This window comes from Tachysurus fulvidraco, chromosome 17 (assembly GCF_022655615.1).
Source record: "Tachysurus fulvidraco isolate hzauxx_2018 chromosome 17, HZAU_PFXX_2.0, whole genome shotgun sequence".
Taxonomy (NCBI): domain Eukaryota; kingdom Metazoa; phylum Chordata; class Actinopteri; order Siluriformes; family Bagridae; genus Tachysurus; species Tachysurus fulvidraco.
The window spans coordinates 4,817,603-4,844,985 of NC_062534.1; the positions used below are offsets into that span (position 1 = coordinate 4,817,603).

The following is a 27,383-nucleotide window of genomic DNA, read 5'->3' on the forward strand; positions in this document are numbered from 1 at the left end:
AGGTATAGAAGAGAACTGCTAAATAGCTTATGAATGTAGCAGCAGGTCTTGGTGGTCCTGGGTTTTAAACTCACAATCTTACAATCAGGTTGCTCAACACCTTAACCATTAAGCTACCTCATCTCTCAGCTACCTCAGGTCTCTTTTGAACTCTCAAATAATTCCAGATGCAAGAACATCTTTAACTACATTATTTTACATTACATACCTTTTTTTTTTTTTTTTGACAAACCATTTTAATAAAAAAGCTCTTACCAAACCAAATGTACCCCTTTTGTTGTATTTTTTTTTGTATTTGACCAGGAAATAGAATTATTTGAATATTAATTACATTTAATTTAAAATTACAATATTAGTAATTTGCTCATAAAATGAAACCTGGTAAATGTTGTTTGATTATCTTTTAATACAGATCAGTGTTTATACCAGTCTATGGGTTTACCTCACTAAACAACTTCTATTATTTAATCTGCCTAATCTATTATTCATCCATAGGCATTGGGGTTCTAAGAGGATGAAAAGGATCAGGAGAAAGACAGAGATTCTTGGTCCCTGATTTGGTTCAATGCCAAAGGCAGGAAGGCGTTAAGGGCCCCCATGGTATTACATTCCAGATCTTGGTCCCCGATTCTCAAAAAGGCATTGAATGCATGAAAATAAGACAGTCAACCCACCCCTTCAAAACACACACATACACAAATATAAACCTATTCACTCTCTCAGTGGCCTCTCCTTTAGAGCCCCTGTTTTCATGTCTGAAGTGTTAATTCTGTTCTTGAATTTTAATCATCTTGCAAGTTTCCTAAACAATGAAACCACTGATGAATGTTCCTCATTGAAGGATGCACATGTTTTGAACCTTCAGACACTGAATCACTTGTTGGAAGTTTCTATTTCAGCAGCTGGGTCTTATTGGAAGTCTTTCCAATTTTGATTTACAAGACAATTCACAAAATTCATGTGTGACCAAAGTTCCGTATTTGGGTGTTTGCTCTCTTTTTTGTACCGCATCCTTGCATGCTCCTTTAAATTGGTTTCATATGTGTGCAGGATTCATTGACAGTCCCCAGGCGACCATGCAGGTCAGGGGGAGGAGGTCCTCTCTTCCCTGGTGAGAAGACATGTTTACATACTTTTTTTCTGACCTAAAAGCCTTCTTTGTGAGCGGTGACCATAAATACCAGTGCAAGGCTGTTCAGTCTGCTCACAGCCTGCTGCAGTCTGCTGTCTCGTACTTCGTTTCCAGCATGCAGATCCTGAGCTGTGTACTCATCTTGTCTTGCTGCGTTTGGGCAGCTGTTGCAAACAACCAGGATGGAGAAAATGCTGCTGAAGCAGGAAGGAGTAAAATGACTGGTGAAGCACCCATCCAGTTTGTTACAAAAACCAAGGACCGATGTTCAATGACCTTGACAGGCCATGGGGAGCTGACCAGGCTGCGTGTCTCCTGCGTGGGCCAGGAGTCTTACTGGTGCGAGTATGAGGGCAAGCCAGAAATCTGCCGCAACTACAACGCCAACCCTCGCCACTTCTTCACACAGATCATGTGGGAGCTCCGCAAGTTGAACAATGCTTGCCAGGGCCCAAGAATCCTCAAGCCTACCATGTGTAAGAAAGCGCCAGATGAATCTCAGATGGTCATCACTACTGATTCCTCTGTTACTGTGGTCCAGGCACCAGTAAAGCCACAAACCACAGCTGTCAAGCAGGATCAACCCAAACCTGAGCAGGCAAAACCTGAACCACCTACGAGCACACCACGTTCTGATCAAGCTAAGTCAGAACAGAAACCAAACGCTGCAAGGCAAAAGCCAACTAGACAAAAGCTGGCGAAACCTCAACCAACAGGACCTCAACAGGCCAGACCAAAAGCGAAAACAGAACCAGTCAAAGCAGAGCCTGCAAAACCTGTGGCATCTAAACCAGTCATCAAAACAACAACAACATTAAAGAAGATCTTGGCACCAAAGGCAGCTACACAAGCACCAACTACAACCACTCCAGCACCCACAAGGTCAGCTGAGAGTCTGGCACAACAGTACTGCTGGCATGGCATGCAGGACTTTTGCACCAAAGTCATCGGCTGGTTCACAAAATAATGTAAGATATACAGTATACTTCATATTTATTCTTAATATTGTAAACAAATGGCTCAGTTCTACTCAACTTAACCGTGACTAATAGTTTCTTGTTTTTCATTGTTTCTTAGATAAATCCATCTGGAAAAAAAAACTTGAAAATCCTCACACAGCAGCCTGGAGTGATTCTGTTGAAAGGGCAGAACTCATAGAAAGCAGCAGAGTGAACAGTGTATGTCATTAAAATGGAAGAGCTTTCTGATGCATGTGTCGCATACACCCTCCGTCATCATATATAGATGCCTTGATTCCACTGTACAATCCCAGTGAAATTTGCTCTCCAAATATGTCTAATGTAATAACAGGATTTTATTTTTTACATACTCATTACCTCATGTCTCACACAAATAACCTCAGGTACCTCTCAGACATTTGCTATAAATGTATAGTTAGACATACCTCTTCAGAGGCTTAGACAAATTCAGGGACTGAATTGTTTTGTTCACTATAAAAAATAACCAGATTATTTTTGTTAAAGTGGCAGATTAGATAACTAACTAGTATAAAAGATGCATACTTCACTGAATGATCAAACGGTGTATGAATGTCTATAAGTATGTTGAATAAATGTTGACTTTTTTATTATATTTTTGTCTATGATTGGTGAAACATACAGCAGAGGGCACTGGTGATTTATAAACCATAAAGAAAGAATGACACATTTCAGATAGAAAGAATTGTTTGTAATTATGCCTTTAATGTCATTAACATGAGCTCATTACATGTAATGTTCTATAATATAATAGGTGCTTATATATGGTAAGGTCTAAAATCTGAGACCTCATGAGAAATCTAGTGAAATTTAATCCAACAAATTTGTTTAATGACACAAGCTTAATAACTTAAACAGTTTGTTGTTTTTGTAAAATTAAAGGGGCTGTTAAAGCAGTTAATCTGTTTATCTGTAGGCCTAAAGGTATTAGTAGGTCTACTCATTTGAAATGTGAATAATATGGATTGAGAAATGTGATGCCATAATCTGAATTTCAAATCTAAAATTTGAATTTTTTTGCCTAATTTCATTTGAAAGTAAAGATTTGTGGTTGAATTGCATTGGTTTGCTTAGTCCACTCAGTTCAAATACAAATTTTCAAAACACTTTATTAGAGACCTATTGGCTATAATAAAGGTTTTTCTGTGGAGAATGGAAAATTTGACAATTTATTTTTTGTTGATGAATTCTGACACGAAAAACTGAATTAAAAATGTATGTTTTTGTCCTGGTTTCTTGCACATTTTCATACATTTTCAATTTGATCTAATTCTCCTACAAACTTTAACTACAAATTCGAATCAAAGCTATAAAAATGCAGATTTGAACATTTTAAATTCAGATACTGACAATTTTATTATTCAGCAAATAGCTGAAAACCAGTAGGCTCCAGTCAAAGACTTTAGGTTTGATCTTCGTTCGCATATTTTTCAGGAAAATACAAGATTTATTATTTCTAAAGGTTACCAATGAAAGACGATGTCTGCAGGCATGACTGCGTCACCAGGGACAAGCCAATTCAAGTTCGCTGCCTATGAAATTAACATTCCTGTAAGAGATTATCCAACACTGTGTGTGTGTGTGTGTGTGTGTGTGTGTGTGTGTGTGTGTGTGTGTGTGTGTGTGTGTGTGTGTGTGTGTGTGTGTGTGTGTGTGTTCTATAAAAAGCCCTTTTCTAGAGTTCAGGTGTTAAGACACTAAACTCCAGCTGCACATACATGACAAGGTAGGTAACATTATTCCCATTATTCACAGGTATATGCACAAGAAATGCTAATATGAATGTTTTCAGTATTTCAATCACACTTTTCCAATGAGCTAATCAAATAATATGCAATCCAAACAATGAAGTAGTCTTAAAAAGTTTTTGAATCATTTATATTTTAAGAATCATTCTTGTCTTTGTGTCTTCTATTTGTGTATAAGTACCTTTTGTATAAGTATAAATGAAGAGCTAACAACTGCCCTGTTTAGCTACTTAGCATTTAGAGGTACAGTGATGCTAACAGTTTTATTTTTATATTAAACCATTAGGAGCAGATAATGGATAAAAGTTTACATTTATAAGCAGCCTGTGTGAAATCATGTATTTAAAAAAACAATAATAATATTATATCTGCCAAGAAATTTCTGACAGAAGTTGTTTTTCAGTGTTCAGTACTCAGTGGCAGTATTTCAGTACTTTTCAGTACTCAGTTTAGTGGCAGAGGTATATGACTTTAGATTTAGTGTTTAGTTTAATCAGAGTTTTACATAGTTGGGTGGTTATTTCTGTACAGACCAGGTGTAATTTTACACATTTTTTTTTAATTATTATTATTTATACAAACAAACAAAAATATTTCTATATACATATAAATAATATAATGAATTTACTTGAATATGTATTACTTGAATTTTATTTCATTCAATTTATTATATTTAATTCAACATAGTTTGCTCTTAATTTTAAGTTAATGTTAAGTTTATTTTGTAAGACATATTTCCACTGTAGAAATATCTGCTGCACTGTAAAAAAAAAAAAAAAAAAAAAAAAGGTGCATTTTAAGTGCATTTAAAAATCTAAAGTGAATTAGGGTTGGAGATCATTGTTCTTAAAGCAATTGATTAGAGCTGAAAAGCAGGATATAATTTACTCATTTCTTCATTAGAGACTTCAGTAGCCTCAACATAAATGGATTGGGGTGGCGGTTTTGTTTACTTGGCCATTTCATTGTCTGTTTTGCCTTTTTTTTTTCTCTCTGTCTCTGTACTGAGTTTATTCGCTCTTTCTTTCTTTGTCTGCCTGAGTCTATCTATTATATGTTGTAGATCTAGCTTAGATTCTTAGAATCTAGCTTTTACAAGTTGCGACAAAACCTACAATCCCTTTTATTCTTTTCTGATACCAATACTGAAACTTTGAGTATGCCGTATATTGTAATTCAAAAAGTCGATCATCACACAGTTAAACACTCTTCCAACCAAAAATCATTTAAATTGTATAATATAAAAACAAAAACAATGTATACATCTAATAAAATCAAGTCAGAAAAAACAATCTCTATACATTTCATATATCTGAACTAATGAGTGGCTAATTATGTGTGCTTTCTTTTCAACTTTTCTCAGATTATGATGGCATGTTTAAAAGCCTTCACCCTGATTCTTATCTGTGTCTGCATTCTGCAGCAATTGCTGCAAGTGAATACTCAGGTGAAGAAGGGAAGAGGAAAGAAAAATCAGTACAGCCTGTCCCCAAAGCCAAAAGCACTTCCTCATAATCCTAAAAAGAGTAGCTCAAAAAACCCAAATGTTGACGCCGTCCTATTCAAAAGCCGGTTTGTGAAAGAAGACGGGATGCGGTGCACGTGGGCAGCCACAGAAAGCAGCATTGAAGATGGTGTTGCATTTGTCTTGAGCATCACATGCAAAAAAGGCACTGTACTCCACTGCGAGTACACAGCTAAACCCAGGCTGTGTCCTGAAATCACATCCAACATTGATGCATTCTGGAAGCAGATCAGCCGCTCCCTCAAGAATCAGAACAAGTTATGTCGTGACACCAAAGCTCTGATCAGAGCCAGAATGTGCAGAATGGCACCTAAGGGTGCACACTTTGCTCTCAAAACCCCACCAAAGGTCCTCCCTACACCTGCAAGCAAGAACAGTTCATGCCCAAACCTTCATAATAGAGAAAAAATGGCTGAGGAGTATTGTGGCAGCTCCTGGTCTTCATTCTGTACCTTCTTCTTTGCTTTGGTTGAGACTGAGGATTGCTGAATGAGACATGTGAAAATGTTATATTTGTTGTCATCTGTTAATGCTATAAAGTCTGATAACACTAAAAGGTCTGTTAACCCTTCAAGATCTGATAATGCTAGAAGGTCAAAGAAGAACTTCAGTATTTTTTTTAAATGAGTTTGTCACTGTGTTTGACTCAAACTTTTCTACACATGAGAATTACACTATATGGCCTTTAGTAGGTGGACATCTGAACATTGCACCCATATTTGGTTCTTTTCAAAACTATTACCACAAATTTGGAAACATGCTATTGTATTGAATGTCTTTGTGGGCTGTAGCATTACAGTTTCTCTGCACTGGCACTAAGAAGCCCAAAACTTTTCCAGCATCACAATGTCCCTGTGCACAAAGCGAGCTCCCTTAAGATATGGTTTGCCAAGGTAGGGGTGGAAGAACCCGAGTGACCTTCACAGAACCCTAACCTCAACCATTTGGGATGAACTGGAAAACTGACTAAACCCCAGACCTCTTTTTCTGATATAATTTCTGAAGGAACAATGGAAAGCCTTCCCAGAAGATTGGAGGTATTTATAACAAGTGGCACATGCAGATGTCAGATGTCCTCAAACTTTTGGCCACATTGTCTACGAAGCACATTAATATTGGTGATGTAATTCAATATTCAAAGGAAATATGGATTTTTTGATTAATTGTGTGTAATCAGCATTCAAATTATGCTTTAAAAATTTTGGCGTAGCTATCTAAAATTTTGGTGTAGTTATATATTTTGGTGTAGCTATCTAAAAATCTAGTTTATAAAACAATGACCCTTTTACAGATAGAGAGGCTAAATGCTAAACATAGCTACAGTAGGTAGCAAATAGTGTAGGTTTGTAGTTCATGAACTAAAAAGAGTGTTGTTACATCGTGACTCAACTTAATTTGGGAGTAAAAATCTTGGGGATAAAGTATATGTTTATGTCTTCATATGTTTAAGTATTAACAGTGTGTAGGATTCAGTGTGTTAAGATGAAAAATGAAAAGTATCTTCCCTTCTTATCTGCCATAAAGCTTTAACTGTGTTCATTTTTGTCTGTTTGTTATTGTAATTTGGTTCAGCTCTGTACATTGTTAGAAAAAAAACAACAGATTTTTAAAAGAATATATCAGGATGGTTGAAAGTTTTTTAAGCTAATAGATGCTCCCCTGAGGCTTCTTCTACAGTAACAGTAATGTTATTTTAAAAAACACATTCATTAACAATTAATGTTAAGTATAAACCACAACCTGTGTTTTTTCTGCACTGGATAATTATCAATCTGTTACAACTGGTCACAAGTGTGTTATGAACCTTGAAAATGTGTTTAGTTGCTTCTCATCTTGTGTGGATTAACTGTCCCAAAAATGAAATTAAATGTCATCAAGTTCACATGAATTTCCCTGCATTGTTTAAATCAGCTACCCAATACCACACAGACATTTCTGAGGCACCATAGTAATCAAATATAAAATATCACTCCCACGTCCATGATTCAACCACTTCCTTTTAAATCTGCTTTGTTGTCTTTTATAGGTCATTTATTGATACAAACCAAAGACTTTCAGACACTCCCTGTTTTAATAAAAGCAGCAAGTCATGTAGACTACAAAGGAGAAACATCTAGCAGCGTGCGGGGGATGTATAATGCTGCATAATGCCACACTTACTGTATATTAAATATGTATGGAAGTGGAATTGGAATTGTATTCAGTGAACACAGACTAATGTTGTAATATGCACAGTGAAACGTCTCAGTGCGGTTATATACTGTAAGTATAAGCACACATAAAATGCTGCTCAACCAATCAGATTAGACGACTGGATGTAACTGTTGTATAAAGTTAGATAAAGAATGTGTCCAAAATCCAGTTTTTTGAAAATGTTTCCCATACCAGCATGATTAAAATCAAACTGAAGACCTGTGAACTGTGTTAGTGCCTTACATTCTTTTTTCATTAGTTTGGTGGATCAAAGCAGTTCACACACCCAAAAAAAACAAAAAAACAAACCACATGCAAACTCCTGATCCAACCTTCAGGAACTGTAGGCGGAACCTGCTTAATTCATTTCTATTGAGAGAAAGGTGGCCTGATTACACACCTTGCTCCTGTGCTTTCTGATTCGCAGATGGAATGACCTTTAAAAAAAAAAAAAAATTCAATCACAACCTTTGTAAAGGAAGGATTTGGAGCTATAAATGGAGTGAAAGGGTTTAGTGATAAGATTTAGGCTTTAGATTTGCACGCACACATACACACACACACACACACACACACACACACACACACACACACACACACACACACACACACACATATGCATTAACAAGCACACACATGTGCACAAATAATACCTCTGGGCATTTATATCAGTTTAGAATTTATCTCAAATGTGTTGGCTATTAATAATTGCAAAATAATGTTTTGTTCATTAAAATTAACAGTTATATATACCGTTATATATTGGTCTATCTGCTATGATGTCAATCTGAACATATTTTTTCTTTACACTAACTGAAGCGCTATCTCATTACAAATCAACACATTTGACATATTTTATAGCATTTTATATATTTTGAGTATATAAGTAATAACATTGAGGGTTATGTTATCATCATTTAAAACAAGGTTTTAAATTGAAAAAAAAATACATTTAGTATAGTATTGTGTAATGTAGTGTATAGCATTTGACTATATAAGTTTTATTAAGCTCACGTTCCAGTCACATACAGTACCACTCTCTAATTAGTCCTACATGAATGTTGTCATCGTTACAAGTCACTGGGCGTTGCCATGCCCTGTATTTTCATGCCCTGTATTTCTTCCCAAGCAAATACATTATTTGTTTAATTATATTATTAACACATTTCCTTGTAATAGCAAAAGAGAAAAAAAGCCTTCATTGTTGTTCATGATTGTTGTCATGGCTATTCAATTCAATTCAATTCAATTCAAGTTTATTTGTATAGCGCTTTTTACAATAGACATTGTCTCAAAGCAGCTTTACAGAACATAACATAGAGCAGAAGGTAGACATAATTAATGATAAAGGAGATATCTACAGAGTACAGAGTATCAAAAGGCACTGATTTGGAGATTTCTGTACAAATCTATATTATAGGTCCTGCTGTTAAAGGAAAATAATCAGTGACAGTATGGTGAGATGTGGCTTGATGTAAAATAAAGTGGAGTAACTGTTTGCACCCCGACGTTGATTATTTTTCACTATAATCCACCCATACCAAATGATTTAACCATGCTAAATTTTTTTTATTTATTACAGAACCAATCATATATACTTTTACATTTGTAATAACATTGTTATTAGAATGGATGTTAACATAGTTCCTGCTGCTATTAAGAGTCATTCCTTCACCAGTCTTTGTTTTTTAACTTTAATACAAGTTAATAACACATTCCCATTCTGGAAAACATACACAAGCACAAGCTTTACTTCTGACTTTTACAAAGCAATGACTTTGGAGACTCATTACAGAAATGTTGCTGTTATAGAAATGAATCAGCAACAAGTTTATATTGAAAGTCTACAGGGGAAATGAATGACAGGCTAATGGATAAACTTTAGCAGAGTAATGTTTCGTGAATTTGCCAAACAGGTCATTGTTGGTGGTTCAGTATTCAGTCCTTTTTATCCACAGATAAAAGCAATAGTGTGGAGTCTGAAGATAAGACGTTTATACATCTAGAGGTTTTGATCTATTAACAAGACACCCTAATCCAAAACGACTTACACCCTCATCCAAAACGACTTATATTTATCTAATTTATACAACTGAGGATTAAAGGCCGTGCTCAGGGGCCCAGCAGGGGCAGCTTGGTGGTCCAGGGATTCAAACCCAAGACCTTCCACGCTGTAGTTCAACACCTTAACCACTAGGCTACCACAAGCTGTTTTGCTACTTTACTTACAATGATTTTCACTGTTTAAAAAGTTTTTATTTTTTCCATGCTTTAGGTGAGCATCTGTCTTCTTTTATCCATGTTAATGATCTGTCAGTTCAACTCTGCCACCTACTGGTATAAAATAGAATTGTAAAAACATTAGATTACATCCAAAGATAGTGTTAACTCCCATACTTCTTCTGTATATGTGTTCTCTTGCTTTGCGAATGCTGTAGCTGACCATCTTTGCTTTCATTCTTTTCTACTGTCCTGTGACTTGTAATTTTTATCCACATTCATTTTATTATATTCAATTCATTGAATTCATATAATTCAATTCAATTTTATTTGTATAGCACTTTTAACAAAGTAGCTTTACATAAGAATGTAAACAGAATAAAAATTTCAAGTTTAAAGTTTAAGTTACTATATATCTTTAACATCTATCCCTAATGAGAAAGCCAGGAACTAATGGGGCAGTGCAATTTCTGAGTGCTGAAGTCTTCAAATGACTCGACCACAAAGCTGACTGATGCAACAGTGGTTCAAAGTAGGCATGACAGTCTCTGAGTGGCCCCATCCACATCAATCCCAAGTGTAACTGGCTGCCCATGCAAATTGATCACCAGCAGAGTGCACACCACATGATGAGACTCCAACCAGTATAATGACATTATATTCTATAATTCTATATTTCTCAATATATTTATTTTTGCTTCTTGATGAATGCTTGCTTGATCATTCTACCTTTTTCTGCTTGCTGTTGTAACGTGTAAGTTTCATTTCAAGGGATTAATAAAGTGATCTGTCTGTCTGTCTGTCTGTCTCTCTGTCTGTCTGTATGTCTGTCTGTCTGTCTTTCTGTCTGTCGAGTGCAATATATAGTTTTACTAAAACCACAAGCTCACAATTTTACCTGACCATGCATTATTAATTTCTGAAGTTCTCCCAAAAATAGGGAATCTTTTTTGTATTACTATCTTTTTCCCTTACGTTACTAAGTCAGGCGGTGACTTATCTTGTTCCTATGACTTACTCATTCCCATGCTCTAATACTGTAAGTCCTACTCATGCTTTATTTTATTCATTAGTAATGTCACCATGGGCTTCTTAGTGCTTAATGATCTAATTATAACTTACGCAGGAATGAAATGCTTTAAAGGTAAACGTCACTGCGCCTTGGCAACTAAACACAAAAAAGATGTTCTAATGACAAGTGCTTGTGATAATAGGGAAAGCATTTTAATCTGAAATCATAAATATGAAGCGAAGGTCAAGATTTAATGAGTGGAAAAAAGGTTTATTTCAAAACTAAATCAGTAAATATGTGAACACAAGTCACTTTAACTACGCCAATGGAAATTCTGGTAGCTCCACACTGGTGCACTGCCCACTAAAACCACTAAACTACTGAATCATGAAACTATTGAAACACAAATAATTATTCAAATAAAACTTAGATGATTCAACCGTCATCTATGTATATATATAATTACTATTACTAAGACATATCATATAAAATAGCTTAAATGTGGTTACAGTAATATTAAATAATGAGTAATACTAATTTAAATTTAAAGCAAAATAATATATAATAAGCAAACCATGCATCAATAAATAAATGTGAGAATTAATCATCTCCACCACAGAGGTAAAGCAGAGCCTTTCCGTAATCACCATCAGTGTCATCCTGGAAAAATAAAAAAATAAAAAACAGAAAATCAGATATAAATGTTGTAAACTTTTAAAAATTTGGGAATCTTTTTTTGTTGAGTGTTTTAAGACACTCTGTGTGTGTGTGTGTGTGTGTGTGTGTGTGTGTGTGTGTGTGTGTGTGTGTGTGTGTGTGTGTGTGTGTGTGTGTGTGTGTGTGTGTGTGTGTGTGTGTGCATGCGTGCGTGCGTGTGTGTGTGTGTGTCTATATACTGTATAAGTGTAATGAGGTGTGAATGTGTTGAACCTGCCTGTATGGCACGGTACAGTGATTCTCCATACACCTTCTTGTACTGGGCTCTGATGTCCAGCATGTCCTCCTCACTCCTCGACACCATAATCCTGATAAGAGTTTCGTCATCAGTGCCAGCACGCTGAGGAACACACAAAAAAAAAAACACAAAATAAAACAAACTGGTGATACTTCAATATGTATTTCAACAGAACTTTAAAATATTGCACTTCCTACCCTCAAAGAGTCACGTAGGGAGTAAGCAAAATATCCCGGGACACTTTTCACACATTTCACTGGGAAGAAAAAAATTAAGACAGTTCATAGTTCATTTCCACTAATACAATAAGATATTTTTCTAACATATTCTACATTCTACATATTTTTCTTACCCACTGCCAGAAGCAATGCCTCGAGATTGCCAGTAAACTCCCCGCAAATACTCTCTTCGATGTCACAGCCAGCAATCTTTTTATACACATCGAACACTAGAGAGCAAAGAAGAAGGAACATTTGTAGCATTTCTGTTGTCCAAACAATGTTCTAGAATTAATAGACTCTGTATAGTAATGTTGTAGCACTTCAGTCTTTACAGTCAGTAGTAAAGTTTAAACCTGTCTACTTTCAATATGGTGTCTCATAATAAACTGCATATTCTATATACAGTATACATACCACAGTGCTGCTGAATTCTCAGTTCTGCTTATTCAGAAAGTGCTGAATTTTTTACATAATAATTTACATTAATTTTAACAGCTCCATCATTAGTTCTGACTAAGAGGTAAATTACAGGTTTATATCAATGTGCTCTTCTTTAATATGTTATCAATTTTCTATTAACAAAGTGTCATTGTTTTAAAATAATCATCAATATGCTGTTTAATGTAAGAAGACATCGTGAGTTACCAATTACAGAGATATGGCAAAAAAAAGGAAAGTCTGCGAATGTTTAAAAACAACTTCTATACATAAGGTAGATAGAAAAAGTAAACACACCCCTGTTATAATGCTGCATTTTGTTTTGTAGGGTTTTTTTTTTGTTGTTTTTGTTTTTCCAAAAAATATATATTTATATAAAATGTATATTATATATTTAATTGATTTTCCGTTAATTGTTATACACAAGCCCGTTGTTGATTATTTTCCTATAACAGCATGACCCATCGTGTTGTACTCCTTATAAGGGTATAACTCTCAGGCTTTTATGCAATACGATACGATTTCTTAATTTCAAATTCGATATTTGACGATATTTAAAAACTCAATCTGATGATACAATATGATAAAATTCAGATTACAGGCATCAAATTGATAAGTGACCAACATTTGTCCAGAATCAGAAGTAGGACATTCATTTCAAATGATGATGTAGAGAAGGACTGTTTTAAATGTTTGTGTTCATTAGATCATCTTTCTGGCCTTGTAACACACCATTACACAAAACTAATATTTTTTTTACATACTAGATCTCTGACATTTACAATAGTAATTAATAATTAAACTTCTATGAACAATGGCTGTGTTATACTAGACCATAACCATTCTTTCAGTATTGACACACACAACCCTGCAGTTACTTTGCCTCAGGTGATCGATGCTCCTCTTGCCCAAGATGTTGACGAACTTTTCTTCATCCGTGCCAACTTTCTTCGCACCGGCAGCGAACAATTCCTGAAACACGATCAATAAGGCATCTGTCAGGTAAACCTGCATATCACGTTACCTGTAGGTTCACCTTAAAACTTCTCACACCTCTGTTGTATCACATAATAAAAATAAATAAATAAATAAATAACACAAATAAAATGTCATTGCTATTTGACCATCTTTTACTATTTTTATAGAAGCTCACATCTCGAAACATGTTTAGAATCCATGTAACCTCACATTAGGTTTTTCCTCTTTCATATGATTGTTTTATTTTTTAGTTGAGAGAAGACAAAGCCAGACATAAACATGATCTGTTCACCTTGGCGTCTTTCTCCACTCTGCTTTCATCCACTCCCTCCTCCCTCTCTCCCTGAAGAGAACAAAAACACATTAAAAGTCAAGACGTTTTGCAAGGTAAGACCGATATCAACCCGCAATTCCTCATTAGATAGAGTTAATGAGCTTAAGTCAACCTGGCAACCTCTGGGATTGAGTTACCAGCTTTTTACTCCCCAGGTGCAATTAATCCTCAGGTTTGTACCACCTTTAGAGCCGTTTTAATCAGATAGTGGTGAGATCATGACTGATCTCGTGTTATCACCGCTCTCACTGTTTCCATGGCTTCAATTTATCATCTCTCATCTTGCCATCTTGACCATCTTGGCCTCTGTGCACAAACTAACTGTAGCTTAACCTTTTGCCCCTGTGTCGCCTTGTGTTCTGGGTTTGTTCCATTTGCATGGTGTTTAATTGATGCTTTTCTGACACGCCCATGTGTTAACCCGTTAAACTCCTCATTTATTATTTAGCTATGCAACTCAAAGCATATTATACAAGAATTCACATGAAATATTCAGTAATTACTTTGAAACTCACATGAAAACTCTGTAATTTCAGTAGAAACGGACCTGCACCAATGGAGATTAAAGGGTTAATGAACTGGCTTCGAGGACACCACCGGAGATCAAAGGCACTAAATGATTTGATTCATTTGCATTTTGATGATGCTTTTTATCCAAAGCAAACAAGACAGGATGCAGCCTGGCAGTTGAGGCTTAAATGTTGCTCAAAGAAAAACTTGGTGTCTCGGCAGTCTGGAGACAAACTCACATTCTTCTATCACAAGCCTAATTCCTTGACACCACTTCTTCCAAATCATGACCTCGTATGAGCTGTAAGCTATACGTTACATCATTCACCTGTAAAAGCATCAGCAGCAGTCTCTGATAGTGTCCAGACGTATCTCCCATGATGTCCTTCTCCAGCTTGCCTCCATGCTCTGTTTTGAAACATGAGATAGGAAAGAGTGAGTAACGTCAATTCAAACCTTAATGAAGACAGACGGGACATATCGGAAGGGCCCGGTTTTAAAAAGCGTTCTCTGTCATATTTTCCATTGGTGTATAAGAGATGGCTTTTCTTTCTCCAGTTTCTGGATCAAGTGACACACACACACACACACACACACACACACACACACACACACACACACACACACACACACACACACACACACACACACAGTGGCATCTGGTGGCTATGAATGCACACGGGGTTACAGTGGGTTTCTCACAATCAAATAACAGAAACTCTAGCAATAAATCTTGTAGTCCACTTGAAACTCCATGTTGCTGGCTTCAAGATGTCTCTGGCAGGTCATAATGGCTTACATTATTATCAATAGAAATGTACTGGATGCTAAAATTCCCAGATGGTAGTATACTAAGAAATATAGTAACAGTGTAACAGATGGTCTAATCGTTTCAAATCATTTTATATGTTCAAACGAACGTTGAAAGAAGCTATCACAGTTGAGAGAAGCTATCACAGTTTTAATTTTATTTGTATAGTGCTTTCATAATTGTAGTATCATATTGAAGCTTTACAGAAATCCAGATATAGTTCTAGACCCCTAATGAGCCAGCCAGAGGTACCTAGAAAAGATAAGAAAAATGCCGGCTCTGTTGTTAAGGGTCTTGACAACTGATTAGAAATCTGTGTACATCTTGACCTGCTCAGCCCAATTATAAATCAGTTTCAGATAAAAACCATCTGCCAGTCGAATAAATGTGAAAAACCTTCAGAGGAACAACTCTCTAAAAAGCCCATCTTCTACTGAGTGACCCGGTAACAACATACTGTACTTATACAGCATCATATTTTTCCGAGGTATTTAAAAAAATTACCTTTCTTGTATATCTTGATGATCTCCTTTAACTGTTCAGGTGTTCTGGAGGCCAGGATCTCAATCAGAACTTTATCATCAGTTCCAGCTCCCTATAAATTGTAAATAATATATAAATATTTTTAAAAATAGGTAAAACATATAGATGAATAATACGGTACATCAAAGCCATTCTCAGGTTCAAAATATGATTTAAAAAAAATATCTAAACCTAAATTTTATAAAGATCATCTTTGTATACAAAGTGCTAAAAGTGGCAGAAAAATAAAAATGGAAATAAATAGCTTAAACTTGGTGGTTTCCTGTTATTTAAAAAAATAAAAAAAATAAAATTAATAAAAAAATAAAAAAAAATAAAAAAGCTGAAAACATGAGACAAGTGATTGTTTTATATGTTATACAAAATCACTGTTTATCCTTCAAATCTATAATATTTATAATATTATATTTATATTATAATAAGTATACATTCTAGAATAGTAGCCCTTGTTCTAATTCAAATTATATTTATGATGTGCGTATTCTAATACAATATTATTTCTATATTAACCATAGAGTCACAGGGACTTTTATTGCAGATGAGCCACATAATGCAAGCCTGCATGCATTAGAATCTTTTTTTATGTCATTTATTTCACATTTTCTGAAAGAAGTCATAAAATAAAAGACAAAAACAGTCATATAAACATTTGACCTGACCTTGATGGCCGCATGGAGCAGATCAGCATCATAGACACGTGGGGGAAACATCAGAGCCATGATCAGGTCCTCTAACTTCCCTCCCAGCTCAGACTTCAGGTCTTTCACCAGGTCCTATAGAGAGACAGAGATAAGAGAGAGAGAGAGAGAGAGAGAGAGAGAGAGAGAGAGAGAGAGAGAGAGAGAGAGAGAGAGAGAGAGAGAGAGAGAGATGAGCTATAAAGATTATATATAGTCATTGACTGACGGCAATGTAATTGAGGTCTGGGTTTGACAGCCCTGTTAATAAAGCTTCCCTACAGAGTCATCATTCTCTACCATGTACAGGCCAGGAGGTCTGAAAGTGATTTCTTTAGCCATCGATCATGTTCTGTTGCATGTGCACAATTTTAACCGCAGTCCTGAGCTTCACAGCTAATGGCTGAGAATGTTGGGTTTAAGATCTCTCAGTATTCAGGACTGAATATGAACAGAGTGTGTAATCCTCACTTTGCCATGCGCTTTCTTATAAGCTGCCTTGATCTCTTGTCTCTGCTCATTGCTCCGGGTGGGTAAGAGCATGAGGATTGTATCTTCATCCGTGCCTGTGTGGAAACAACAATAGTTTCAAGAATGATTAAACCATCTCAAACCACAGGTTAAAACATGCTGAGTGGCAGATACTTCTTTTCAATCATCACAACAGCGGAAATTTCCTTAGACTTAACACTCAAGGGACGACTAAGTACAGTAATTCACCTATTAGTTTACCATCAATATTATCATCAAAATTATATATTGCTACACAAAAGTTTTTGTATCCTAGAGTCAAAAGGCATAAAAGGACAACGTTCAATAAGATTACATGTAACTAAAACAGACAAAAGTTAAACCACATCATTCTTCAATAATTCGAACCATTGGCAACTTGCTGTGATATAAGAACAATAAAACATTTAATCGCATGAAAAAAATGACAGAGTGATGTGACCCAGGCCATCTCTGTGCTTTTTGTTTCTTAAATATAACTTCACATTTTTTAAGAATTATATGGCAAGCTGTGCTGACAGTAAGTAGTATGCAAATAGTGTGTCACTACACACACACACACACACACACACACACACACACACACACACACACACACACACACACAGAGAGAGAGAGAGAGAGAGAGAGAGAGAGAGAGAGAGAGAGAGAGAGAGAGAGAGAGAGAGAGAGAGAGAGCGAGACGAGAAGTGACAGAACCTTGTAATTACCACAGTTTAACTGATATAGATGGCTGATTTTGGGTGAAGTAAGAACAATGAGATCATTAGTTACTGCCTGAACTTTTTACCCTAACAGGCATGAAACTTAGAATTATGTAGCATTAATCAGCTGCTGCATTCCTGTATTTTAATAGAAAGAAACACTCGGATGCACAGAGAGAGAGGGAGAGAGAGAGAGAGAGAGAGAGAGAGAGAGAGAGAGAGAGAGAGAGAGAGAGAGAGAGTTTGACCTTTATATTTGACGTGAATGGAATACGTGATTACAAAACCAGCTTGATAAGCTCAGTTTGACAATCAGGATAAATATGGCTTCCTCACCAATTCCTTTCATGGCTTTTCGTAAGATATCAGCATCCTGCTTGGCATTGAAGTGCACAAAGGGTCTCACACTTCCTCGGTAAGCCTGAAGGACAAAGCAAAGCCTGATCACTTGGCACTTGACACAAATCACTGGAACTCTGCTCATCACTTGAAATCATTTAAATCAACACAGCAGCTATGCTTTACCTGGGCAGCCATTTTAAAGCAGGGCTTCACTTTTATGAATTTGTAGATTATTTCCTAACACTAATACACTTTCATTCTTCTGTAGACAGTCTCAGAAATGTTCCAGGATGTCATTTTCATGTTGTCAGCTCAGGTGTTAGGATATGAGATCCTTTAATCTGCATGTATTCCAGCTCCTCATCCTTATATTTGTGAAGCTTCTTTCTTGTTATTATGTGAATGCTATGAGAATCTTATAGAACTGATAGAAATATTTTATGTAGATTCATGCACTAGCACAAGTACATCTGAACAGCTCGGATTATCGCCAAAATTCTGTCTAAACTATGATTTGAGTAGAAAACTACAAATCCAGTCTTTTCTGTTACTATTTAAGATCAATAATAGAGTAATATTTTAATTTATTTAAATCAGGTATTTAAATTATCTATAAACCCCCTTACACATAGGAGACATCTGTAATCATTACATTAGACATTATTTTAAACTGTATTCTGTTCAGGTCAGAAAGTTCCATTTAATAATTAAAAATTTTAAGAGTATTAAAAGAGAATTTAATAGAGTATATACTCTATTAGTTAACATAAACAAACTATAAAATTAAGTAAAGTAACATTTAGTTCTAATAATGTATTTATGTGCAATAATAATGCATTAACCATTCAAGAGACAAGAAAAATAAATGCCTTAAGTAATGTCTTTAGAGGTTCTTTGACAAAAAAATCAGCTAAACATTTATGCTTACAAACCTCATTTTGATTGATTATTTATTTACATGTTATGTTTTAATGTATGTTAATGTATTTGGATATATGTATATGGATGTATTTTATTTTAATTTTTACTCATGAATGAAATAAATATTTACTAATGCAGAAGTATGTATATACTGTAAGTATGTAGTTGACATCTGGACAAACATTGTGTTAAATTTTAATACATGTTAATGTTGCTCTGATGCAGCAAATAATCTTAGTTCAGGAAACATTAACATTATCTCTGACATAAAAATAAAATAATAATACAATTATTCCAAAATGTTCAAAAAATGTATACCATAACCATTTTTAAATGAATAATTAAGTGTAATTTCATCACCAATATTTCTCAAGAAAATTACAAATATTACATTTGCATTATTCTTAAATCTAAAATGATGATCTGAAGTAATGTTACGCATCACGTATCAGAACAGCGATGTTAAAAAAACATGTGATGTGACAAGCCAAGCATCACTACTCTGTAGATTAAATGATTAGATTAAAGGAGTCTGATCTACTGTAATCCAGCCTTCCAGAGCTCTGTTACATTTGTCCAGCACAATTGAAATCCTCTGATCATCTTGAACTCCATGAAGCCTTGTGTTTCTGCCTTGTCTCATATGAAGTCTTTATTTATTCAATTACAGTTAACTACAAATTCAAATAAAGGTATTGCCGTTGCTTTGGTTTCCATTCGTAACCTAATCCTAATACTAATATCACAATAACTGATACAAGCTTAGAGTTTGAGTGCAAGATTAGTAATGTTGGGCAAAGAGATTATATACTCTTTCATCTTAAAACCTTCTTCAGTGATCTTCAGTTTTCTCTCTAGAGGAAATCATGTTTTTATATGGTTTCCAATTTAAATCCATTTGGAAGAAAAATTAATCAGCTAAAGAATATTTAAAGAATCCCAAGTTTAAGACGCCTAAACACTTACAGTATATTTAACTGTTCTATGAATAATAAAGATTGCAGTGTGATATTAATATCATCCCCGTGTGTGATATTAAATAGGATTAAATAATTGATCTAGATATTTTGGAAGCAATTTGAAGTATTGTGATATTATATAAATCTCTATATTTATACATTACACTGGAAAAAACATCTGCTATAGTTTATTTTATTAACTGCTGTAGTATTTCCCATCTTTATTAAATATTAATAATATCGTTCCATTTTTTTTTTCTTTTTCAATTTTAAAATATTTGGCTGTAATAATTAAATAAAATGTTGAAGATATATTCATTTGAGAAATTAGAAACAGATATTAGAAACAGTCTCAAACATTCGCAGATGTTTAAAAATAATGAATTAAGTCATATAGGGCTTATTTGTGGTCTTTCATTTCCCCTCTCATTTTTCTCATCTCTTTCATCTTGTTAATTTTTAAGTCCATACTCACAGGTTGCACTGCTCTTACCATGAGTGAAGATTCCAAGATTCCTGATGTGTAAAATCTAAAAACAAACAAACAAATAAATAATTCGTAAATAATAAATAAATGAATTAATTAATTAATAAAAAATAAATAAATAGATAGATAGATAGATAGATAGATAGATAGATAGATAGATAGATAGATAGATAGATAGATAGATAGATAGATAGATAGATAGATAAATAAATAAATAAATAGCACAACTATTGCGAAGAAGAAGAAAAAGAAGAAGAAGAAGAAGAAGAAGAAGAAGAAGAAGAAGAAGAAGAAGAAGAAGAAGAAGAAGAAGAAGATGTAATAAAATGTCCATGTTAGTAATAAAATATGAAAGGGGTATATGCCAGAGTGATTGTTTATTCCTTTATAAAGTCGTTTGTCTGTGTAAATTATAAACCTACTAGAGAAGAAGAGAAAACGTACCTGTTGCTCTCCCTCTCACCTGTGCGCGAGCGCAGATCTTTAAACGCTGCACTAGTTTTCATTGAAGACCAAGCTACGCCCCGTGATGACGTCACACACTCGACCGATTCATCCGAGAGACTGAAGCTGTTACTATAATGAGTTTACATTCATTCATCTTCAGTCACAGTTTTACACAACAACATATCCTGCTACAATCCACATAAAAAAAGAAAAACTATCACTTAACTATATCATATAACTATAATAGTAATAACGATTACTTTTTATATAAAAAAATAAACATTAATGAGAATGTTAATTAATGTTGTTGAATAATAAAATATGATTTTTGTTACTTTAGAAAGAAAACATTATTTAAATTATTTTTCCACTGAGTTTTTTACGCATTTATTGTAGAATATTTAAGTACAGCATTTAAATAAAAAACTAACTAACGAACTAATAAATAAATAAATAAATAAATAAATAAATAAATAAATAAATAAATAAATAGATAGATAGATAAATAATACATAAATAGACAGACAGACAGATAGATAGATAGATAGATAGATAGATAGATAGATAGATAGATAGATAGATAGATAGATAGATAGATAGATAGATAGATAGATAAAACAATTTATTATCATCATGCTTGTAATCATCATATAATATTTATTAAAGATTTATTATTCAAGACAAAAGAATCCTTTAAATTCATGTAAAATCATGAACAATAATAAGGATAACACAAGACTAGTTAGTATAAGAAAATACTGTATGTATTTAACAAAATAAGTAATAAAATTATTTAAAAATATATAATAAGAAGAATAAGAATAGTAAGAATACAATCTAAGTAAATAATTAATAATAAAATACAATAAATATATGTATAAAAAAATACAGCAAAAATAATTAGACCAAGTAAATCTCTTCTGATTTTCCTGTAATAATAATTATCTGATGCTCATAAAGATACAAAGAGAAAAAACTAAAACGTAAACTACAGTGAAACCTGCAGCTAGGTGGGTTGAGTTAGTGTGTGATGGTCCAAGGAATTTCACAAATATCACACAACTTCTGATTAGAGCAATGTGCAGAAACACACAGCCCTAATTACCTTGAGAACTACTGGCAGACTCGGAGTGATGTGAGAAGAGTGTTATCAGATTACCTGAGCACTTAGCTCGACCCAGATCTGCATTGTGGCGCAAACCTGCCCGCTAAACATCACACACACACACACACACACACACACACACACACACACACACACACACACACACACACACACACACACACAAACATAAACACACACCTAAAAAGACACAAACACACATACACAAACACAAAGATACACACATACACATATAGACAAACAAACACACACACATACATACATACAATAGATTTTTCCACATATATGAAGTTGGTGTGATTGAATAAATGAGGCTGAGGCAGACTGAACTGCAGCTTGTCTCTGAGGTGACAGTGGTGATCATAATTACTCTGAAATGTAATCTTTATCTCTTGTACATCTTATTTGCACTGCAGTTCCTAGAGATATTCATTTATTCATTCATTCATCAGTAATCGCTTTAGTGTACATTACAGTAACGAGCCTTCATTACAGTAATGAAGAAGAATCGTATTTCAGTTAGAAAGGTGTCATGAAAATTAGAATTTAAAGACGTGACATCTTGACAACTGAATTAAAATGTAAAAAGATTATATACATTACAAAATGTTACGATTATCCAGAAATGTGATGCTGTGGTTCTTTTTCTTAGATTTCTTTTCCAACAAAAGAAAAATGTTCCAAGTAAAACACAATAAGACATAACTCAATGCTGCATCATTGTTTATAAACAAATAATTCCAGCTAATTACATTTTCAAAGTAAAAACTAAAGAAGACAATCAAATTTTTGTCATTCTCCAGTGTGGCTTTATATTCCAGCTATAACCTCAGAGCTGATTACATCATTTTCATCTGTGTACATCTATCTAACATGTTGAAGACGAGATATCAACTAAAGAATTCCAAAAAATTCACTTATATTTGTATAAACCATAGGACTGTATACTGTAACTTTATCCATTACTTGCGCTTCTAACATACTGTAGACTGTTTGAATTAATCCAATGAATGAATTAAACTTTTGACTTCATTTCAATTTTATTTCACTTCACTTCATTTTTGCCGTTCATCATTACAGTAAACTCCAAATGTATTTCATAAAAAATTTAAAGACATTGTATGCATACTTTTGCTCTAACAAAGTTTAGCGCCAAACGGTTTTATATGGATGGTGCTGTAGACATGGATGTATATTGGAACAGTGTGTATTTGGTGCATTTATTCAGATATATGAAAGATTATCTGAATGTAATTTGACTCTTGTGCTGTTTTCAAAGCTTTGTTTGCTAAAACATTCACAGTATTTTTAGTGTTAAAGTTTAGTTTGAATTTAAAGTAGTTTAAACAACTACTTAGTGTGGTGTACGATTGGCTCCATTGTCCCATCACTCGAGTTCACAAATTCACATGTACACAACAATCCTTAACTACAAACACACAGCATTCTAATGGCTTTTTTTATAGACTCTAGCAGCATTATTAAATCCCAACTGAGGCCAGCATTGATTTTGACAGTGGATTAAAGAAGAGCCAGCACTCTGTAATTTTAGAAATAATCACAGAAATTTAAGGGAGCTACGGGAGAATTCAAAGATTTATTGTCTAGAATAATATACGATGTGCCAAAGAGCTTGCACATCACTTAGATGCATCTATTGGTCTCTCAGCTCATTCATTATCTGTATATTAGCTGTCTGCCAATAAGCCTCAGGCATGAAGGTTTTATGTGTCATTTTGCCAAACTAATTACCAAATAGTGGGGCACGTCCTAACAGTTTTTGTTTTCTGTAGTATGTTTTATTGTTATATGTCAGGGGCAGGTGCCTCAGTGAGAAAAACTGTCTACTAAATGACAGACAAGGACTTTATTAACAAACTAACAAAACTAAGAGACAGAGGAAAACAGTCAAGGAAAAACTGAGCAACTAAAGCACAAAACAAGTCACAAAAAACCCTCTAATCCTCTAATTTTTTGCAGGTATACCCCTGTTTGTTTTTCTTGACCTGTTTCTCCTACTGTGTAAAGAAAAACAAACAGGGGTATACCTGTAGGACATGAAGTGCAAGTCATTAAGACAGATGTCATGTGAAGGTCAATAAAGAAAGAAAATGAGGAGACAAGAGTGATGGAGAAAAGCGCTATTGGTTACTCCAGTCATCAGGATGTTTTCAGAGAAGATCAGGAGATACTTAGCCAGGACACTAGAGTCGTTTCATTTTTATGTGATTTTTTTACACACAACCAGTAAATAAAGGAAGATTTGTCATACCAGTATATGTGGAAACTATTATATGAAGTCTGTTAACAACATGCTCCACTCTCCCCTACATGTACCCTGACCTAGATTATCAGATGATCACTGTGTCTTTTATTATTAAATAAAAAAAAGTCATAAAAGATTAAAGATTAGGAGTTCTCATAAGATTTCTGTATGTAGGGGATAAGAGATAGTGCATGTGAAAATACTACACATTATAAACACACAAGATATTGCACATTGGCGAAGTAAAAATAATGAAACAGAAAAGGGAACATTGCTTATTTAAACTGCACAAGGTCTGAAGTACAGAAAAATGAACTAATGACTGCAAACTTTAAGATGTAAATAAAAATACATACTGTAGGTTATGCCAAAAAAATTAAACAGGCAGAAAAAGGCATGGTGAAGATAAGCACAAGGTATAATTAGTATTTTGTTTGAGGAAGGCTGAATAACTACTAACTAATAACTGTCCCTGTAGATTATATTTTGCATATCATCGGCAATGAAGCGTTTATTCCAGGTCATGATGATCTTTCATCATTTATACAAGACAATGTATTGTAATGTAATCAGATTATGGCCTGAATGAAAGGGATAGCAAAGGCTTTGTTCATACAGGGCTCTGTGTCTTCTGTATTGATGAATATTTAGTATTCTATATTCAGGGATCCTCTAATTTTTAGCTTATTCAAAGAGCTCTAAATGATAAGATGCTCCTTGTCTTTTCTGGATAAAAGCCTAAAGCTGAAGGAAGTCATTCCTGGGATCAGATTTATGAGTGTGAGTGTGTGTGGTTTTAGGTTTCCTCAATTCATCACTTACGATTTTAATTCCTACCTGTTATTATTTCACATGTACAGCACAAAAATAAAATAAAGACATGATTTCTATGATCTTATCTTGTCACCATATTGCGAAGATAAATAAAGCGTTGAAAAAAGCAGCAGATATTATTGGCGCCCCCTTCTGACTGAACGTAGTCAATACAGTTAGCTTGTTTGTTTTTTTTTTGTCTGCCAATAATGTGTGTGTGTGTGTGTGTGTGTGTGTGTGTGTGTGTGTGTGTGTGTGTGTGTGTGTGTGTGTGTGTGTGTGTGTGTGTGTGTGTGTGTGTGTGTGCATCAAAAAAAGTGATAGCAGCACAGAGTGGCCCTGAAAAATCACCCACAAAAGACCGCAACAGCAGTCACTCCACACCGACAAAATATTACAGAAATAGAGCTGAGCTAGCAGGAGGCAGAGACCATTTTAAACTTCACCTTTAAATAATATTTTAGTTTATTCCACACATTTAATCCAGTGCAACACCATCACCTGTAGGAGCTAGAGAGCTACACCTGCAGTCAGCAGTAAAGCAGATGTCATAATTTGTAAGCTTTTATGGAAATACATTTTGATGAATAATTGATTAAACTTATAGTTGACTTTTGTGTATTGTGTGTGTGTGTGTGTGTGTGTGTGTGTGTGTGTGTGTGTGTGTGTGTGTGTGTGTGTGTGTGTGTGTGTGTGTGAGTGAGCGTGTGAGTGTGTGTATGTGTGGTGCGCGTGTGTGTGCGCTCGCACGTTTGTGTGTGCGTGCGTGCGTGCGTGCGTGCGTGCGTGCGTGTGTGTGTGTGTGTGTGCGCGCGCGCGCGCGCGTGTTTGTGTGCGTGTGTGTGTCCCTTTACCTGCTGAGAAATCAGAGAGAGTGACTGTCCTCCATCCACAGTGGGAGGGAACAGCAGAGGAAGCTTTTGGAAAGGCAGCACGAGTCACATTCTGAGCGCAGCGCAGCAGATGCCAGACGTGTCTGCTGGAGCATACAAAGTCAGAAAAATAATGTCAAGGAGAAATTCATACCAGATAGACTGACACAGTCCCATATCCAAGGGCCTGTAATGTTTCATGCCTAGCTGCTTCTCACTGGAAGCCCATGAAGGATATCTTCAAGGATATATAGCAGGCTGGTGCTTTCAGATCTGTGGACACTGATGCCTGCCCCGAGACGCTTCCTGGTTGCCTCCACCTCTATGCCACTTGAGATGGGATGGGGCTGGAATATATGTGTGTATCTTGGACTTCTTACCCTCCTTCTTCTGCTGATGGGACTCCTGCTGTGGATGGTGCTGAAGCAGCTAAGGAACTCTGTGGGAAATACAGCTATGCAGTCCGGCCGCTCATTCAGGGAGCCACACTTTGGAAATGGCAGAAGATTCAGGTTCTAAGAATGAAAACACTGTGGAAAAATTGGGATTTTTACTATTGCAAGGATGCAAAGTTCTGGGGGGAACGTACTTCTGAAATTACTGTTCTGAGTGATGCAGTGGACTGAAAAGTGGACTGGACAAATGAAGACAGACTTATTCATTTAAAATCGTATTTGTCTGAGGGATGACTTGAGTCAATGAGTTGAACAGCCATTACTATTTTTATTAACAAATTTTTATCTGATTACATGCTGTTTCCTTCATAGATTCTGCTGTAAACAGTTTTCCTTTGGCTTATTTTATTATAAATGTGAAATATTGCTCCTGCAAATAGATATTATTTAATTTTTTGTCTTTATTATAATAATATAGTTTAGAAATACTTCATCTACAGGTACTCGGTTTAATGTCTACATGAATTCTGATGTAATTTTTTATGACATAGGATGTTATAACACTCTATATGATAGAGACGTATTTCATCCTGCATCTGCAGCAGTCCAGATCTTAATGGTGACAACAACAAGGTTTCTAAACATGATTTTGTTGATGTCTAATTAATTCAAAGATGCCAGAATGTCATTCCTGCCAAAGGCAGATGTTCCTGAAAGATGAATCGCTGAATGGCTGAGAGCTTTTAGTTATCTGTGCCTCACTGTCAAACGTGAACTGTTTTGGCTAACCATTATGTTTTTCAATAAGGTCTATGTTGTGCTAAACTGCTTTGACTCTCTGTTCCACCTTATTGTAATGCCACATCACATTCTACACACACACACACACAGAGAAGTTCACACAAAACACAAAAAGTCAATTATAGGTTTAATCAATTATTCATCAAAATGTATTTCCATAAAAGCTTACAAATTATGACATCTGCTTTATGGCTGACTGCAGGTGTAGCTCTCTAGCTCCTACAGGTGATGATGTTGCACTGGATTAAATGGGTGGAATAAACTAAAATATTGTTTAAAGGTGAAGTTTAAAATGGTCTCTGCCTCCTGCTAGCTCAGCTCTATTTCTGTAAGCTTTTGTTGGTGTGACACACACACACAAACACACACACACACACACACACACACACACACACACACACACACACACACACACACACACACACACACACACACACACACACACACA

At 35.0% G+C, this 27,383-nt stretch overlaps 3 protein-coding genes across 4 annotated transcripts; 2 read left to right on the top strand and 1 right to left on the bottom strand.

Annotated features, from left to right (window-relative positions):
- Positions 1 to 3,323: 3,323 nt before the first annotated feature.
- fgfbp1a (fibroblast growth factor binding protein 1a) lies at positions 3,324 to 7,285 on the top strand. The gene is made up of 2 exons (XM_027154779.2): positions 3,324 to 3,856; positions 5,242 to 7,285. Exon 2 carries the CDS (start codon positions 5,245 to 5,247, stop codon positions 5,890 to 5,892), a length of 648 nt encoding a protein of 215 aa, XP_027010580.1. The 5' UTR covers positions 3,324 to 3,856; positions 5,242 to 5,244; the 3' UTR covers positions 5,893 to 7,285.
- Positions 7,286 to 11,089: 3,804 nt separating this feature from the next.
- anxa5a (annexin A5a) lies at positions 11,090 to 25,867 on the bottom strand. 2 transcript variants are annotated; one of them, XM_027154703.2, is made up of 14 exons: positions 25,722 to 25,867; positions 20,663 to 20,794; positions 20,225 to 20,261; positions 17,846 to 17,930; positions 16,767 to 16,861; positions 16,278 to 16,391; positions 15,580 to 15,670; positions 14,593 to 14,672; positions 13,713 to 13,763; positions 13,321 to 13,414; positions 12,136 to 12,231; positions 11,981 to 12,039; positions 11,763 to 11,885; positions 11,090 to 11,488 (listed from the first exon to the last, which is right to left on the bottom strand). In XM_027154703.2, the coding sequence occupies exons 2-14, from the start codon at positions 20,722 to 20,724 to the stop codon at positions 11,429 to 11,431; spliced, it is 1,047 nt and encodes a 348-aa protein (XP_027010504.1). In that variant the 5' UTR covers positions 20,725 to 20,794; positions 25,722 to 25,867; the 3' UTR covers positions 11,090 to 11,428. The 2 variants fall into 2 exon arrangements, with proteins under 2 accessions (XP_027010504.1, XP_047658024.1); XM_047802068.1 differs by lacking the exon at positions 25,722 to 25,867 and having other exon boundaries at positions 20,682 to 20,794.
- Positions 25,681 to 27,213, top strand: LOC125139124 (small integral membrane protein 43-like). The gene has a single exon (XM_047802069.1). It carries the CDS (start codon positions 26,025 to 26,027, stop codon positions 26,256 to 26,258), a length of 234 nt encoding a protein of 77 aa, XP_047658025.1. The 5' UTR covers positions 25,681 to 26,024; the 3' UTR covers positions 26,259 to 27,213.
- The last annotated feature ends 170 nt before the right edge of the window (positions 27,214 to 27,383 follow it).